At 33.8% G+C, this 19,995-nt stretch overlaps 1 protein-coding gene across 2 annotated transcripts in view; it reads left to right on the top strand.

The window, feature by feature from the left end:
• The window catches only part of LOC126808776 (neurogenic locus Notch protein), a 429,826-nt gene that overhangs the window by 57,536 nt on the left and 352,295 nt on the right, over window positions 1–19,995 (top strand). For both annotated transcript variants that reach the window (XM_056102639.1, XM_050533742.2), the window contains exon 2: window positions 12,103–12,191. In XM_056102639.1, coding sequence (XP_055958614.1) covers window positions 12,122–12,191 — 70 coding nt within the window. In that variant the 5' untranslated portion in view covers window positions 12,103–12,121. The remainder of the gene's footprint in view (window positions 1–12,102; window positions 12,192–19,995) is intronic.

Below are 19,995 nucleotides of genomic sequence, written 5' to 3'. Positions count from 1 at the left end.
TAGCCCGAAAACGGAATCGAAATTAAAAAACATGGTCCCAACATTTTGTGCGCCTTTAAAAGGCGCACAATTTCAGTTATACCAGATTTGAAAAAAATAATATTTGCTTTCGAAAAATGGTACCTAACTGTCAAAATTGTAGTTTTTTGTCAATTTACGCCACTTCCGGTGCCGACAGATAACACTATTGGTAACAAAAAAAATGACAATTGAGACAACGGGGCATATGAACTTTGTTTTATACAAATCGAACAATAAATAATTAATCTAGGACTGAAAAACTGAATTAGCCAATGGGGGCCAAGGAAAATTACCGAGACAAAAAATTTTCACATTTTTGCCCAAGTCAGAGGACTCGTTATATTTGTGTAAAACACGATTAAAAAATATTCATAAATAAAAAAGTTTTTTGTAAAAATTTAAATTTTCTAAATTTAGCGCCTAATATCTGCGAAGATTTGCCGAAAATCAAAAATCAAAAGTAGCGTAGCTATGTGCCCCGTCTCCGGCTATGCCAAAATGCATCGAAAGTTAAAATCCAATGATTATTGTTAAAATTACTGCAATATTTCTAAAAACGATAGCTTCGGTGATTTCGGACATTTCGCATTGTCGCAGAACGTTCAAAATAGCTTTATCCTCTAAGTCACACCCACTTTTCCGATAAAACCGAAGAAATCGTAACGATCCGACAATCAGTTGCTGAGATCTACTCAAAACAAAAGAAGAACTAGAACTGCGAAGCAGTAATGACGGGTTTCACCGGTGCCACGTTACCCTTGAACTTATGTCACTTCCGGTACCAATGAAACCGTTAAACAGGTTTCCACATAAGCATTGCACACATGAAATAAAATGGACGCAGAAACAACCAAATCCAGCAATCAATTCATTTGCTACATGTCAGTGATCCTGTCAAAATTACATTACTTCCGGTGATAATGAAAATGTTAAATTGGTTTATGAAATCAGAAATAGCATCATCACATGGTGAAAATTTTATGTAAATCCTATAATAATTGCCACCTTTATAGACCAAAAACCTTGAAAAATGACTTGTAGAAAATCGCCTATTTCTCTGCAACCGTACAAGTTAGAAACCATTTTGAGGTATCTGTATGATCGAATGAGTTCATTCTATTTGTTGATTGGAATCAAATATCATAATTTTAAAAACATTACAAATCTGATTCATTTGAATAAAATATCTGTTTTGAAGGCTAAAAATACAGTTTTTGCCAAAATGACGTTACTTCCGGTGATAATGAAAATCTTAAATTACTTGTATGAAATCGTAAATGGCATTATGTATCACACAGTGAAAATTTCATGAAAATCGAATAATAATTGACACTTTTATTGACAAAAAACCTTAAAAAGTGACCTGTTGAAAATTGCCTATTTCTCAGCAACTGAACAAGTTAGAAACCATTTTGTGATATCTATATGATCGTAAGGGTTCATTGTATTAGTTGATTTGAATCAAATATCAAAATTTTAAACAAATAACAAATATGACTCATTTGAATAAATTACTGGTTTCGAAGGCTATAAATACAATTTTTGCCCAAATTACGTCATTTCCGGTGATATTGAAAATGTTAAATTGGTTTGACCTAGTTAAAATTGACATTACACATCAAATGGTGTCACTTTTATGAAAATCGAATAATAATTGACTCTTTTACAGGCAAACTAGCGTAAAAAGTGACTCATGCAAAATTGCCCATTTCTCGGCAACTGCGCATATTACAAATTAATTTTCACATACATTCTCTCCGTATAGATTATTGCTACGAGTTTATGAAAGTTACGAAGTAATATTTTAAAATATGAAAACGCTGGATGGGTTGTAAATAGCTTAATTTTACACCTTTTTTCACCTTTTAATCGAAATAGCCCGAAAACGGAATCGAAATTAAAAAAACTGGTCCCAACATTTTGTGCGCCTTTAAAGGGCGCACAATTTCAGTTATACCAGATTTGAAAAAAATAATATTTGCTTTCGAAAAATGGTACCTAACTGTCAAAATTGTAGTTTTTTGTCAATTTACGCCACTTCCGGTGCCGACAGATAACACTATTGGTAACCAAAAAAATGACAATTGAGACAACGGAGCATATGAACTTTGTTTTATACAAATCGAACAATAAATAATTAATCTAGGACTGAAAAACTGAATTAGCCAATGGGGGCCAAGGAAAATTACCGAGACAAAAATTTTTCACATTTTTGCCCAAGTCAGAGGACTCGTTATATTTGTGTAAAACACGACTAAAAAATATTCATAAATAAAAAAGTTTTTTGTAAAAATTTAAATTTTCTAAATTTAGCGCCTAATATCTGCGAAGATTTGCCGAAAATCAAAAATCAAAAGTAGCGTAGCTATGTGCCCCGTCTCCGGCTATGCCAAAATGCATCGAAAGTTAAAATCCAATGATTATTGTTAAAATTACTGCAATATTTCTAAAAACGATAGCTTCGGTGATTTCGGACATTTCGCATTGTCGCAGAACGTTCAAAATAGCTTTATCCTCTAAGTCACACCCACTTTTCCGCTAAAACCGAAGAAATCGTAACGATCCGACAATCAGTTGCTGAGATCTACTCAAAACAAAAGAAGAATAATAATAATAAGAATAATAATTTTAACAAAAACAATAGTGTTTCACACAAGCTACGCAGTGTGAAACCCTAATAATAATTTTAACAAAAACAATAGTGTTTCACACAAGCTTCGCAGTGTGAAACCCTAATAATAATTTTAACAAAAACAATAGTGTTTCACACAAGCTACGCAGTGTGAAACCCTAATAATTTTAACAAAAACAATAGTGTTTCACACAAGCTACGCAGTGTGAAACCCTAATCAGTTTGATTTAACGTACGTTTGCTTTATGCATCAAATTGTATCACCTTTATGGAAATCCATTAATAATTGACTCTTTTACAGGCAAAATAATGTGAAAAATGACTCATACAAAATTGACCATTTCTCGGGAACTGATCACATTACAAACTAATTTCGGCATAGATTGTCTTCGTATAGATATATGCTACAAGTTTATAAATATTACATTGAAATATTTTAAAATATGAAAAGTCTGAATGAGTTGTAATTTACTTAATTTTACACTCTTTTTCACCGTTAAATCGAAATGGCGCAAACACAAAACCAAAAGTAAAAAAATTGAATTCGACATTTTGCGCCTGTCATAGGGACATTCTTCTTGATCTATCAGATTTGTAAAAATTAATATCTGGCTATCGAAAAGACAAAATTACGTCACTTCCGGTGCCGACTTAAGACTTTATCGGTAACAAAAATGTTGAGAATTTGCACAATGAAACATATGAACTTTGTATTTTACATATCGAGCAATAAATAATTAACTTAGAATCCATAAACTGAAATTTAAAAGGCAAAAAATCTTAAAAAATAATCCTAACAAAATTGATTATTTCTCGATAAGAGAAGATGCTATTGATGCTATTGATCCAATCTATATGTCCATTGGAATCAAATATCATAATGTTAAACAAATACTAAACATAACTCTCAAATATCATAATTTTAAACAAATAGCAAATACGATTTGAATAAAATATGTGTTTTGAAGGCTAAAAATTCAGTTTTTGCCCAAATGACGCCATAAGTAGCATTAGGCATCAAATGGTGAAAAGTAAATAGGGTAAACAGTAACTTATGCAAAATTGACTATTTCTCTGCAACTGCTCATATTACAGACTAATTTTGACATACAATTTCTTCGTATGGATTAATGTTACAGGTTTATGATAATCACGAAGAAATATTTTAAAATATGAAAAGTCTTTACACCTTTTTACACCTTTAAATCGAAATGATACAAAACCGAAATTAAAAAAATAACGTGAAAAGTGTAAAATTGTCTATTTCTCGGCAACTGATAATATTACAAATTAATTTTGACATACATTGTCTTCGTTGGGATTATTGTTACAGGCTTATGAAAGTTGTCAAGAAATATTTTAAAATATGAAAAGCCTGAGTACATTGTAAATAATACATTTTTAAACTTTTTCTTCACATTTAAAACAAAATGGCACAAATACAGATCCGAAATTAAAACAAACTAAGCCCAAAACATTTTTCGTCTTTAGTAGTAGCATTCATCTTGATCTTTTAGAAATATTAATATTTTCTTTCGAAAAAACCTTTCGACACGTCAAAATTGATGTTTTGGACGAAATTAGTCATTTCCGGTGCCGACAGAAAACTTGATCGGTAGAATAAACTTGAGAATTTGCCCCACGCAGCATATGAGCTTTTCTTTTATACAAATCAGGCAATAATTAATTAACCCAGAACCTATAAACTGAAATTAAACTGCGAAAAATCGTAAAAAGTGATGTTGACAAAGTTGGTTATTTCTCGGCAACGGAGGGTGTTGGAAACAATGTTTTGATATCAATATGATCGTATTGATTCATACTATTTGTCCATTGGAATCAAATATCGTAATTCGAAACGAATATTACATAAAACTCATTACAACAAAAAAATTGTTTTGAAGGCTAAAAATACAGTTTTTGCAAAAATGACATTACTTCCGGTGATATTGAAAATCTTAAATTACTTTTATGAAATCGTAAATGACATTAGGCATCACGCGGTGAAAAGTTTATGAAAATCGGATTATAATTGACACTTTTATGGACCAAAAACCATGAAAAGTGACTTGTAGAAAATCGTCTATTTCTCGGCAACTTAATAATTCTTAGTTGAAAAAAATATTGATTTTAAAGGTTAAAATTACAGTTTTTGACAAAATGGCACCACTTACGGTGACAGCGAAAATGTTAAATTGGTTTCACCTAATCAAAAATGGCATTAAGCATCAAATGGTGTCACTTTTATGAACATGCAATAACAGTCAAAATAACATGAAAAGTGACTCATGCAAAATTGCCTATTTCTCGGCAACTGCTCATATTACAAACTAATTTTCACATACATCGTCTTCGTATGGATTAATGCCACAAGTTTATGAGAGTCACGAAGAAATGTTTTAAAATATGAAAAGTCTGATTGGGTTATGATTAGCTAATTTTTTCACCTTTGTTCACTTTTAAATCGAATTGGCACAGCAACAAAACCGAAAGTCCCACTTTTTTGCGACTTTTGTAGGGGCATTTATCTTGATGTACATTTGCTAGCGAAAAGATGTTCCGACTCGTCAAAATTAAAGTTATTAGCAAAATTGCGTCACATCCGGTGCCGATAGAATACTTTACCAGTAATAAAAAATTGAAAAATTGGACCATGAAGCATATGAACTTTGTTTTATACAAATCGGGAAATAGAAATAGCTTTAAAATTTTTAAGTCAAACCCACATTCCAAGTAAAACCGAAGAAATCGAATCGATCTGACAAGTAGTTTCTCAGATGTTTAAATGGAAAAACAAAATAATAATAACAACTAAAACTGCGAAGCAGTAATGACGGGTTTCACCGGTGCCACGTTACCCTTGAACTTATGTCACTTCTGGTACCAATGAAACCGTTAAACAGGTTTCCACATAAGCATTGCACACATGAAATAAAATGGACGCAGAAACAACCAAATCCAGCAATCAATTCATTTGCTACATGTCAGTGATCCTGTCAAAATTACATTACTTCCGGTGATATTGAAAATGTTAAATTGGTTTATGAAATCAGAAATAGCATCATCACATGGTGAAAATTTTATGTAAATCCTATAATAATTGCCACCTTTATAGACCAAAAACCTTGAAAAATGACTTGTAGAAAATCGCCTATTTCTCTGCAACCGTACAAGTTAGAAACCATTTTGATGTATCTGTATGATCGAATGAGTTCATTCTATTTGTTGATTGGAATCAAATATCATAATTTTAAAAACATTACAAATCTGATTCATTTGAATAAAATATCTGTTTTGAAGGCTAAATACTTGTATGAAATCGTAAATGGCATTATGTATCACACAGTGAAAATTTCATGAAAATCGAATAATAATTGACACTTTTATTGACAAAAAACCTTAAAAAGTGACCTGTTGAAAATTGCCTATTTCTCCGCAACTGAACAAGTTAGAAACCATTTTGTGATATCTATATGATCGTAAGGGTTCATTGTATTAGTTGATTTGAATCAAATATCAAAATTTTAAACAAATAACAAATATGACTCATTTGATTAAATTACTGGTTTCGAAGGCTATAAATACAATTTTTGCCCAAATTACGTCATTTCCGGTGATATTGAAAATGTTAAATTGGTTTGACCTAGTTAAAATTGACATTACACATCAAATGGTGTCACTTTTATGAAAATCGAATAATAATTGACTCTTTTACAGGCAAACTAGCGTAAAAAGTGACTCATGCAAAATTGCCCATTTCTCGGCAACTGCGCATATTACAAATTAATTTTCACATACATTCTCTCCGTATAGATTATTGCTACGAGTTTATGAAAGTTACGAAGTAATATTTTAAAATATGAAAACGTTGGATGGGTTGTAAATAGCTTAATTTTACACCTTTTTTCACCTTTTAATCGAAATAGCCAGAAAACGGAATCGAAATTAAAAAAACTGGTCCCAACATTTTGTGCGCCTTTAAAGGGCGCACAATTTCAGTTATACCAGATTTGAAAAAAATAATATTTGCTTTCGAAAAATGGTACCTAACTGTCAAAATTGTAGTTTTTTGTCAATTTACGCCACTTCCGGTGCCGACAGATAACACTATTGATAACAAAAAAAATGACAATTGAGACAACGGAGCATATGAACTTTGTTTTATACAAATCGAACAATAAATAATTAATCTAGGACTGAAAAACTGAATTAGCCAATGGGGGCCAAGGAAAATTACCGAGACAAAAAATTTTCACATTTTTGCCCAAGTCAGAGGACTCGTTATATTTGTGTAAAACACGACTAAAAAATATTCATAAATAAAAAAGTTTTTTGTAAAAATTTAAATTTTCTAAATTTAGCGCCTAATATCTGCGAAGATTTGCCGAAAATCAAAAATCAAAAGTAGCGTAGCTATGTGCCCCGTCTCCGGCTATGCCAAAATGCATCGAAAGTTAAAATCCAATGATTATTGTTAAAATTACTGCAATATTTCTAAAAACGATAGCTTCGGTGATTTCGGACATTTCGCATTGTCGCAGAACGTTCAAAATAGCTTTATCCTCTAAGTCACACCCACTTTTCCGATAAAACCGAAGAAATCGTAACGATCCGACAATCAGTTGCTAAGATCTACTCAAAACAAAAGAAGAAAAAAACGTCCAACGAATTAATACAGTACAGTACTTACTTACCAACTCAAATCAAAATGGCGTCTTTTCAGGTCCTTATGCGCACGCATCTCGCTATCCATCCAGCGCCGGTGTGATCTGCAAGGGAAGACAACTCTGCTTGGGAGAACAATACGCACGACCAAAGCGCACTGTATCAATAATATTATGGAATTGGCATCAACAAATTACATGTACGCTCCCCGTGTGAATAAAGACAAACGCGTTAATCTGCCCTTTAAAAATTCCGCATTGATTAATACATAAAACCAATATAATACCACTTTCTTTCATTCTTTCCCCTATTTTGGCCAAATGTGAAAAACGTACTAAACTAAGGCATACATGTACATAATGACTGACGGGTATCAACACCATCAGATAATAACTTTAAGATACCAGACCATAGCCTACAAATGGTTCTGAAGGTTTTTATAAATCTTTCCAACAAATATGGTAAATATCAGCCATTTAAATTGGAGGAAAGAAAAACAAACACAATTTGCAAGAGATGGATCGAGAAGAAAGTTAAACAAGAATGTTTTTTCATACAATAATATAATTCAGGAAGTAACAATCTGATATGAGCTAATTACCACAGGAACCAACATCTTTTGGTAATCAATTCATTTTATACATTTAGTGATCCTGACGAAATTACATTATATGCAGTGATAATGATAAAGATAAATTAGTTTTTTAAAATCAGAAATGGCAAAGACCCAAAACCTTGAAAAGTGACTTGTAGAAAATCGTCTATTTCTCTACAACCGTACAAGTTAGAAACCATTTTGCGGTATCTGTATGATCATATGTGTTCAATATATTTGTTGAGCGGAATCAAAAATCATAATTGTAAAAACATTACAAATCAGACTCATTTGACCAAAATATCTGTTTTGAAGGCTACAAAAACAGTTTTTGCCAAATTGACGTTACTTCCGGTGATAATGAAAATCTGAAATTACTTGTATGAAATCATAATTGGTAAAAGGTATCAAACAGTGAAAATTTTATGAAAATCGAATAATAATTGACAGTTGTTTGGTCCAAAAACCTTGAAAAGTGACCTGTTCAAAATCGTCTATTTCTCCGCAACTTACCAAGTTAGAAAGGAATTTGTGATATCTATATGATCGTATGGGTTCATTCTATTAGTTGATTGGAATCAAATATCAAAATTTTAAACGAATAACAAATACAACTCATTTGAATAAATTATTTGTTTCGAAGGCTATAAATACGGTTTTTGCCCAAATTACGTAATTTCCGGTGATATTGGTAATGTTGAATTGGTTTGACCTAGTTAAAATTGACATTACGCACCAAATGGTGTAACTTTTATGAAAATCCAGTAATGATTGACTCTTTTACAGGCAAACTAGCGTAAAAAGTGACTCATGCAAAATTGCCCATTTCTCGGCAACTGCTCATATTACAAACTATTTTTCACATACATTCTCTTCGTATGGGTTATTTCTACAAGTTTATGAACGTATCAAAGAAATATTTTAATATATGAAGGCGCTGGATGGGTTGTAAATAGCTTATTTTTACCCCTTTTTTTACCTTTTAATCGAAATGGCCCGAAAACGAAATCGAAATTAAAAAAACTGAGTCCGAGATTTTGTGCACCTTAACAGTGCGCATCTTTTGGATAATATCAGATTTGTAAAAAATAATATTTGCTTTCAAAAAATGGTACCGAACTGTCAATATTGTAGTTTTTGCTAAATTTACGCGTCTTCCGGTTCCGACAGGAAACTTTACCGGTAACAAAAAAAATGACATTTTGAACCACGGAACATATGAACTAGGTTTTATACAAATCGAACAATAAATAATTAATGTAGGACTGAAAAACTGAATTAGCCAATGGCGGCCAAGGAAAATTACGGAAACAAAAAATGTTGACATTTTTGTTCAAATCAGATGACTCTTTAACCTTGGTTAAAATGTCATTTAAAAATATTAATAAATAAAAAAGTTTTTTGTAAAAATTTAAATTTTCAAAATTTGGCGCCTAATATCTTCCAAGATTTGTCGAAAATCAAAAATCAAAAGTAACATAGCTATGTCCCCTGTTTCTGGCTATGTCAAAATGCATCATATGCTAAAATCCAATGATTATTGTTTATATTACGGCAATATTTCAAAAAACGACATTTTCGGTGATTTCGGACATTTCGCAATGTCGCAGAATGCCGGGAATAGCTTTAATCTCTAAGTCACACCCACTTTCTCAGTAAAACTGAAGACATTGTATCGATCCGACAAGAAGTTGCTGAGATATAAGCAAATTGGAAAAAAAAAAATAATAATAAGAAGAATAATAATAAGAACTAGAACTGCGAAGCAGTAATGACGGGTTTCACCGGTGCCACGTTACCCTTGAACTTATGTCACTTCCGGTACCAATGAAACCGTTAAACAGGTTTCCACATAAGCATTGCACACATGAAATAAAATGGACGCAGAAACAACCAAATCCAGCAATCAATTCATTTGCTACATGTCAGTGATCCTGTCAAAATTACATTACTTCCGGTGATAATGAAAATGTTAAATTGGTTTATGAAATCAGAATTAGCATCATCACATGTTGAAAATTTTATGTAAATCCTATAATAATTGCCACCTTTATAGACCAAAAACCTTGAAAAATGACTTGTAGAAAATCGCCTATTTCTCTGCAACCGTACAAGTTAGAAACCATTTTGAGGTATCTGTATGATCGAATGAGTTCATTCTATTTGTTGATTGGAATCAAATATCATAATTTTAAAAACATTACAAATCTGATTCATTTGAATAAAATATCTGTTTTGAAGGCTAAAAATACAGTTTTTGCCAAAATGACGTTACTTCCGGTGATAATGAAAATCTTAAATTACTTGTATGATATCGTAAATGGCATTATGTATCACACAGTGAAAATTTCATGAAAATCGAATAATAATTGACACTTTTATTGACAAAAAAACCTTAAAAAGTGACCTGTTGAAAATTGCCTATTTCTCCGCAACTGAACAAGTTAGAAACCATTTTGTGATATCTATATGATCGTAAGGGTTCATTGTATTAGTTGATTTGAATCAAATATCAAAATTTTAAACAAATAACAAATATGACTCATTTGAATAAATTACTGGTTTCGAAGGCTATAAATACAATTTTTGCCCAAATTACGTCATTTCCGGTGATATTGAAAATGTTAAATTGGTTTGACCTAGTTAAAATTGACATTACACATCAAATGGTGTCACTTTTATGAAAATCGAATAATAATTGACTCTTTTACAGGCAAACTAGCGTAAAAAGTGACTCATGCAAAATTGCCCATTTCTCGGCAACTGCGCATATTACAAATTAATTTTCACATACATTCTCTCCGTATAGATTATTGCTACGAGTTTATGAAAGTTACGAAGTAATATTTTAAAATATGAAAACGCTGGATGGGTTGTAAATAGCTTAATTTTACACCTTTTTTCACCTTTTAATCGAAATAGCCCGAAAACGGAATCGAAATTAAAAAAAATGGTCCCAACATTTTGTGCGCCTTTAAAGGGCGCACAATTTCAGTTATACCAGATTTGAAAAAAATAATATTTGCTTTCGAAAAATGGTACCTAACTGTCAAAATTGTAGTTTTTTGTCAATTTACGCCACTTCCGGTGCCGACAGATAACACTATTGGTAACAAAAAAAATGACAATTGAGACAACGGGGCATATGAACTTTGTTTTATACAAATCGAACAATAAATAATTAATCTAGGACTGAAAAACTGAATTAGCCAATGGGGGCCAAGGAAAATTACCGAGACAAAAAATGTTCACATTTTTGCCCAAGTCAGAGGACTCGTTATATTTGTGTAAAACACGATTAAAAAATATTCATAAATAAAAAAGTTTTTTGTAAAAATTTAAATTTTCTAAATTTAGCGCCTAATATCTGCGAAGATTTGCCGAAAATCAAAAATCAAAAGTAGCGTAGCTATGTGCCCCGTCTCCGGCTATGCCAAAATGCATCGAAAGTTAAAATCCAATGATTATTGTTAAAATTACTGCAATATTTCTAAAAACGATAGCTTCGGTGATTTCGGACATTTCGCATTGTCGCAGAACGTTCAAAATAGCTTTATCCTCTAAGTCACACCCACTTTTCCGATAAAACCGAAGAAATCGTAACGATCCGACAATCAGTTGCTGAGATCTACTCAAAACAAAAGAAGAATAATAATAATAAGAATAATAATTTTAACAAAAACAATAGTGTTTCACACAAGCTACGCAGTGTGAAACCCTAATAATTTTAACAAAAACAATAGTGTTTCACACAAGCTACGCAGTGTGAAACCCTAATAATCTGAACAAAAACAATAGTGTTTCACACAAGCTACGCAGTGTGAAACCCTAATAATTTTAACAAAACAATAGTGTTTCACACAAACTACGCAGTGTAAACCCCTAATAATGATCTTAGTAATCACAATAGGCTTTCAGACAAAAGTCTGAAAGCCTAATAACAATAATCCGAATAATAATGTGAAACGCTAATTAGAATCTCTCGGGTCATCAAATGGAACTGTTGATCTTGTACACAACCCAACATGTGTGTGTGGAAGTAAGTGGCCCGACACATTCGTCCCACTTTGCCCTCCCTAGTTCCGGTTCTGGTGACTATAACGTGATCAATATGCTTATAAATAATTGGACAAGTTGTATCATATGATACGACAAACAAAGCATAATCGTTAATCCATTATATTTTCAGGTGGATAAAGATATCTACCATGTCAGGTAAACTGGTCTACCCAGTCCTACTAGTGACGATTATCTGTATCTTGCCAGTAACAGCACAAGGTATGTAACTTGATTATTTACATATCCATTTAAAGTAACGATATTGTTAATGATTTTTATAAACCAACGACGTCAAAAATCATAGGCTACTACGGCTATCAAACAAACTGCCAAGGGTTAATTCTTTTACGTGCTTGCCAATCTATACATCAGATCTCCGTTTTTCATTACATCTGTAGACACTGTTCCTTGCCAGATTCTTCATCCTGCTCCACTGACAAGGGTAATCTATACTGGAAATCATCGTGGGGAACTTCCATTGCCCTCACAGGGGTCGAACCCAATGACCTCCTGATTATTGAGCAAGTGCCCTAATTATTGAGTCACTGCGACTCCCCATTCTAGAATATATTCACACCAATATCCTTTTCACTTTATTTGCAGTATTAAATAAAATAAAGCCCAGTTGTTACTTTCTATTCTTTTTTTTAGCGCTTCATCCATATATAAGTCGATGCGGAGTATAAGGCCAAGGCCCGACGTCTACCGGAAAAAAGTATTGACATATCTTGGTACCGAAACTGCATAGATTATGGCCCCTGATTGTACTAAACAGCGGTTGCCAGGCAAGATACGCCTACATTTTGCAACAGATGGCTAAAAAAAGAAGATTTTTTGTACAATCAGGGGCCATAATCCAGGAGGTTATGGTCTGAAATGCGCGAATATCGAAAGGAACTGGGATATTTGGGATATAAAGATATATTTTAATTTTCATTAAAATCGGATAACAATTATTAACAATTGTGACTTATAGAAGGTCCACAAACTTGGTATTACATACTACACTATTTGTGTTCAAGGAGCGGCCATTTTGTCAGGCACTTTCGGCCCGATTTTCACGAAATTCAAACTCAACCGTCATTAGGGTGTAACGGTGATACATTTAAACGTTTTTTTTTTAAAAATCGGATAAAAAGTGTGACCTCTAGAGCACCCACAAGCTAAAATATGATTTTTCGTACAATCAGGGGTCATGATCCAGGAATTTATGGTCCGATATGCGCAAATATCGAAAGGAACCAAGATTTTTGGATTATAATCGTACATTTCGAGTTTCATAAAAATGAGATAAAATTTGTGACTTCTAGAGTGACCACAACCTTGGTATTACATACTTTTGCACTATTTGGGTACAAGGAGCGGTCATTATGTCCGGCAGTTTGGGTCAGATATTTAAGAAATTCGAACTCAATCTTCATTGATGTGTAACCGATATATATTAAAAATTGAATACAAATTGTGACTTCTAGTGGGTCCACAAGCTAAAAATGAGATTTTTTTCGAACAATCAGGGGCGATAATCCAGGATTTTTGATATAAACAATAATATAAAGTTTCATCAAAATCGAATCAAAACTTTGGCCTCTAGAGAGTTCACAACCTTGATATACCATATATTTACACTATTTGCGTACGAGGGGCGGCCATTTTGTTCAGCAGTTTTAGTCCGATTTTCACGAAATTTGGACTCACATATTATTATGGTGTAACGGTGATATAATAGAACGTTTTTTTTAAAACGGATAAAAATTGTGGCATCTAGAAGGTCCACAAGCTAAAACCACGATTTTTCGTAAATCAAGTGCCATAATCCAAGAAGTTACGGTCCAATATGTGCGAATATCGAAAGGACCCAAGATCTTTGGGTAATAAAAATACATTTCAAGTTTTATAAAAATCGGATAAAAATTGTGACCTCTTAGAGTATTCACAAGCTAAAACCGTGATTTTATATGTATGTAAACATGTATGTTTATAACCCAAAGGTCTCGGTTCCTTTCGATATTCGCGCATTTCAGACCATAACTTCCTGGATTATGGCCCCTGATTGTACGAATAATCGCTGTTTTTTATTAGCTTGTTCTCTATCCATCTCTAGCAAAATGTGGGCCTTTCTTGTATGGCAACCGCTGTTTTTTTTAGCTCGTTCTCTGTCCATCTCTTGCAAAATGTGGGCATATTATGCATGGCAACCGCTTGTTTTATTTATTTTCATATTCATTATTTACTTACAAATATCCGTTTAATATTAGCGGTTCTGGCTCAAATAAGATACTAATTTGTTTGTTTTGTTTTATAATTTTTTTTGGAATATTTTTTCCTCTTTTGGCAGTTATTTTTTTAAAGCTTTTTTATAATCAAGGAGAAAGCTGTTTGTCTTAGATGCTTTCAGGTGGGGGTTACTTACCTTCGGACGCAAATCCACTAGGAATATATACATAAAGCATAGAAATCGGACTAACAGTTTTCATCCATAAAATAATTGGACAACTTACTAAGCTACATTGCCATTTTCATTTTAGGAACACCATATTGAAAGATCTGGATTGTCTCTGTGTGTTTTGGTGCTACACTGTCACTCTTTCTGTGGCACCAGTTTACCACCATTAGACAATTCTGCAATACACAAATTATATTTCTGTCATGAAAAGTCAAATTTTGATTTAAAAGGATGTGTTTAATTGCTCTGGGTAAATTCTTTGTAAACGTAATCATGATTATTTATATCAATGTTACAGTGACGGACGAGGCTTGTTTTGATACCTGGAAACGATGTATCGATGGGGATTTAAACTCACAAGCTTCACCATACATGTGCGACTTGTAAGTTCTCGTGATTATATATTAAGTCATTCTAAAGTCACAATCTCTGAAGTACATGTACTTGGATGCAAATGATTTTTATAACTGAGCGAAACATAATAACAGCCTCAAACATTTTCCTCAATATAATGACATTTACCCATAACTGAACTGAAATGTATATTTAAAAAAATTTTTTTTTTTTTCAAATTAAGTATAAATTAATATAATGATCTATGATTTAATTTATTTTCAATTTTTGAATTAATCTCAATTTTAACTCTTACTTTTACTAACCAAGAGTGTTTAAAGTTTTTGGAAATTGTACCGAACCCTTGGCATGCCAGGATGACCTTGTGTCCCAATTTGAACAACTTCTGGAATCCTTTGCCTGTTCAGACATCGTTGAAACCAGTATGACAGCAGATGGAGGTGAGAGCCCAAGGTTGCTCCTTGCTAGATACCTTCTCTAGATTGACACAAACTCTGTAATCTGGCACATATTCTGGCTCATATGATATTCTAATATATTCAGTCTCAAATTTAAAGCATGTTCACAGATGAAGAACTTATCGCCCCAACAGAACCACTGAGCTGCATGTGCGACACGCAATAGCACCATACACGTGGGAGGGGTTCATTGTCAAATTTGACACTTCAAGGAAGGGTTGATGGCAACTGCCGCGTGGTGGTTTTCTTCAATCCATGTTTGCTTTCCTATCGGTACATGCATAAGATTTACTGTTTAGCGTATCTTTGCTTTAGTGTGTTACGTTTAATTTGCAATGGGACGTCTTCACCATGATGAACGTCTACGTGCTATTGGCATGCTTCAAATGGGTTCTACACAGCGAGCAGTAGGCAACATGCTTAATGTGTCACAGTCTGTGATCAGCAGACTGTGGAAACGGTACCAACAAACACACAATGTTGATGATAGACCTCGTTCTAGTCGTTCTAGATCCACTACACAAGCCCAGGATCGATACATTCGTACACAGGTCCTGCGAAATCGAGGACAAACGGCCAATCAGCTTTCTGTAAACTTGTATCAAATTACAGGAATTCGAGTTACACCCCAAACGATTAGAAATCGGCTACATGCAGCCCATTAGCATGCGTGACGACCGCGTGTTGTGCCTCCATTAACTAACCAGCACATGACAAACAGGCGTCAATGGTATAATCAGCGTAGACATTTGGGTAATCGTTGATGGGCGCGTGTAATGTTTTCAGATGAGTCCAGATTTATTCTGGATTTCACCGATTGGCGTGCTCGCGTTTGGAGGCGTGTAAATAAGAGTCCTGCTAACGTTAACGTCAGACAGCATGGCAGATTCGGGAGTGGGTCTGTTATGGCGCGGGGAAGAATCACCTTGACTGGCAGAACGGACTTGCATATTGTTCAAGGAAGGGTCACTGGTGTGTACTACCGTGATCACATCCTGGCACCGATAGTTCTGCCCTTTGCTCAACGTGCAGGTCGACGTTTCATCTTTCAAGATGATAATGCCCGTGCCCACCGCGCTCGTGTCGTTAATGACTACCTCCAGCGTCACCATATTGTCCATATGCCTTGGCCAGCCATGAGCCCTGATTTTTCCCCTGTAGAGCATGTCTAGGACATGATCGGGAGACGTGTTTGTCGACTATGGAAGCCTATAACTACCATTCATAATTTCTACTTTTCGCCTCTTCAAAACATGAAAGTCGAAAAGTCGAAAAGTAGAAGTTACGACAAAATGTGAGGCGACAACACGCTATACATGCCAAAATCAACTCGAAAATAGGAAATTAAGAAATAACACACAGCGATAATAGCGCCCCTCGTTTTTTCCCAATTTTTTTTTCGACTTGCATTTTGGCTTGTATACCGTCTTGTCGACATATTTTTTTATTTATTGATGTTAGTAAGAAGGTGCCAACACGCACACCAAACAAAATGCAACTGGATGAACTTTCTCGACCAATGCAGGGATCGAACACCCGACCTCCAGACTGGCTTAACATCCACTCGTTGCAAACTAAATCATTTCAATAATTCGTTTGCACGTATTCGGAGAAAACCCACAAGGTTGGACAAGCGACCCTACTCCCTTGTCATGTTTAAGAGGGGAATCGAAACCACACCACTTGAATCAATATCAGAGCTTGTGATTTCACGCGCACGTGTTAAACCACTAGACCACCCAATCCCCATGTATGTTGTTGTATATTGTATATATCGGTACGGGTAATTTGTTTTATAATAGGCCTATATAATAAATTAAATTGATGTAGCCTAAGGTGTTTTTTTGGGGTTTTTTTTATCAGACGTTTTTGGCAGATAAAATATCCCAGTTGGCGGAAAAAAATATTGACATTTTTTTTATATAAATATTATTATCCATTTTGACGGAAAAGAATGAAATACAGTGTGAGCCCTGATTGCACGTATTCAAATGCGACCTGGAAAACTGAGACTACAACAACTTCCGAGGCGAAAGTCGAAAAGTCGCTAATAGCGTGGTGTGTTAATTTCCTAATTTCTACTTTTCGAGTTGCATTTTGGCTTGGTATATGTGTTGGCGCCTTCTTACTGACATCAATAAAATACAAAAATATGACTAAGTCGAAAGTCGACAAGACGGTATACAAGTCAAAATGCAAGTCGAAAATAAGAAATTAGGAAAAAACGAGGGACGCTATTATCGCTGTGTGTTATTTCTTAAAGGACAATATTGGTGCCAGTCATTATCACATATGTGATAGAACTGGTTAAACACGTTCCAAATATTATTTTATCACAGAGATCATTGCTACGATAGATGAATAATCAATGTTTCAACAATAGGAAGTGACGAACGCAAAAGGAAAACACGAGTTATCCCTCTATATAACTGGCTGAAGTGACGTGTGATAACAGATACATGGGCGAATTTCTGCTCACTAAAAATTCCTTCGAAGACCAAAAGTTGTTATATGAGACTGTAAGAATATATCTGACAATTCAAAAAAGTAATTGCATGTCATTAGATAAGAGAACACGAGAAAAATAGAAACAGTCCGTACATTCACGGGTGTTTATTCATTCTATAGTTTATAAAAACATGGTAATGCACGGATTTTTTCTATTTTTCTTTCATGTTCTCTTATCTAGTGAGAGTCAATTTTGTTTTTGAATTGTCAGATATCCGTTCACAGTCCCATACAACAACTTTTGGTCTTCGAAGGAATTATTAGTGAGCAGAAATTCGCCCATGTATCTGTTATCACCCGTCACTTCATTCAGTTATATAAAGGGATAACTCGTGTTTTCCTTTTGCGTTAGTCACTTCCTATTGTTGAAACATTGATTACTCATCTATCGTAGCAATGATCTCTGTGATTAAATAATATTTGGAACGTGTTTAACCAGTTCTATCACATATGTGATAATGTCTGGCACCAATATTGTCCTTTAATTTCCTATTTTCGAGTTGCATTTTGGCTTGTATAGCGTGTTGGTGCCTTCTTACTGACATCAATCAATACAAAAATATGACTAAGTCGAAAGTCGACAAGACGGTATACAAGTCAAAATGCAAGTCGAAAATAAGAAATAAGGAAAAAAACGAGGGGCGCTATTGTCGCTGTGTGTTATTTCTTAATTTCCTATTTTCGAGTTGACTTTGGCTTGCATAGCGTGTTGTCGCCTCACATTTTGTCGTAACTTCTACTTTTCGACTTTTCGACTTTCGTGTTTTGAAGAGGCGAAAAGTAGAAATTATGAATGGTAGTTATAGGCTTCCATAGTCGACATCAACGTCAACCGACAACACTGCAAGAATTGGCCGTGGCACTGCAAGAGGAGTGGGTCAAATTGCCTCAAATCGTGATTGGACGGTTGATTAGGAGCATGCCACGACGAATTGCTGAATGTCTGAGGATTGGTGGAGCAATTACTCATTATTAAGACAGAAATCAAATACGTCCATTTTCACTTTTGACATGTGTATCTCTGTGCGAGTGAAATGGGGCCGTCAGATAAGCCGCCCAAATGAACTGTTTGCGTTCATGTGTAGGCAATTGGCCTGTTATTAACATACACTGATTGGTTACCTCTAATAGAAACAGCAGTGCATTTTCGCAGTTTTGTATTGTTTCTGAATATCCTCTACTTTTTTTGAAGAGTATCCTCTATTATAGATCTATCTAAAATATCCAATATATTGTAGATAAAGGCATAAAAACTAACAAATATGGCTAAGAAAGAGTAGTTTAAATTGAAAAGCACCATTTGCTTATACTAACATATCTAATTATGCTGACAATTTATATATCCCTCAAAATATATTATTTTTATTATTAGTTGCTATAATGACTGAAATACATGTTATTTTCTTTGCTATTCTACTAACAAAATAATTATTATACTTTTACTAAAAACACCCATTACTTATATAGAAAAGTGTCACTTGATTTTGCCGAATTCATCTACTGTATTTTAAATTTTGAACATGGGTAAGGATCGACTGTGATCGATATTTATTACATGTATATACTAAATATTCATATTGACCTGAACATTGTAAATGGTGGAGCAAAATGCTTTTGAGTGAAGTTATTGTATTTCTGATTTTAAAGCAGCTAAACGTCTTTGATTTGGGTCCTAAAAAGGTTAATCTGATGTCGATTAGTGGCGGATAAGCGGATAAGATAACTACTCTTAGGTATTAGATACACAAAAATATAAAAGTTTTTGAAAAAAGAACTACATTATTTGTCGATTACTAGCACTTTCGCTTATTTTATTAAGCTCTTCAGATAATCAACATTTTGGTAATACAATAATGATTATGACGTCATAGCGTCATAGTAACACAGAGGAAACATAACTTTAATATCAAATCAGAGAACAATAACTAGGCCTATATACAATGAAATTAATACAATTTTGCATTTAAAGCTGGCCGATATTTCTCAATAAAATATGCCTCTTTGGCTTCTAATAAATCATTATTATTGCTATTAAGCTTGTACATCGGAAAAACGCTAAATTTGCAACCACCACAAACATCTATATGTGCACTAAGGGGGATCATCCTATAATGTGGATTGAGTATATGATGTCGATGGAGGTTCATCCTTGTCTTTAGCATACTTATAGTTTTTCCAATGTACCGTCTATTACAGCCTGAACAAACAATCACATATATGACATAACTGGTTTTACAGTTCATGGGTTGCTTAATATGAA

Source organism: Patella vulgata, chromosome 1 (assembly GCF_932274485.2).
Source record: "Patella vulgata chromosome 1, xgPatVulg1.2, whole genome shotgun sequence".
NCBI classification, from domain to species: domain Eukaryota; kingdom Metazoa; phylum Mollusca; class Gastropoda; family Patellidae; genus Patella; species Patella vulgata.
This window is presented reverse-complemented; position numbering and strand designations above follow the sequence as displayed.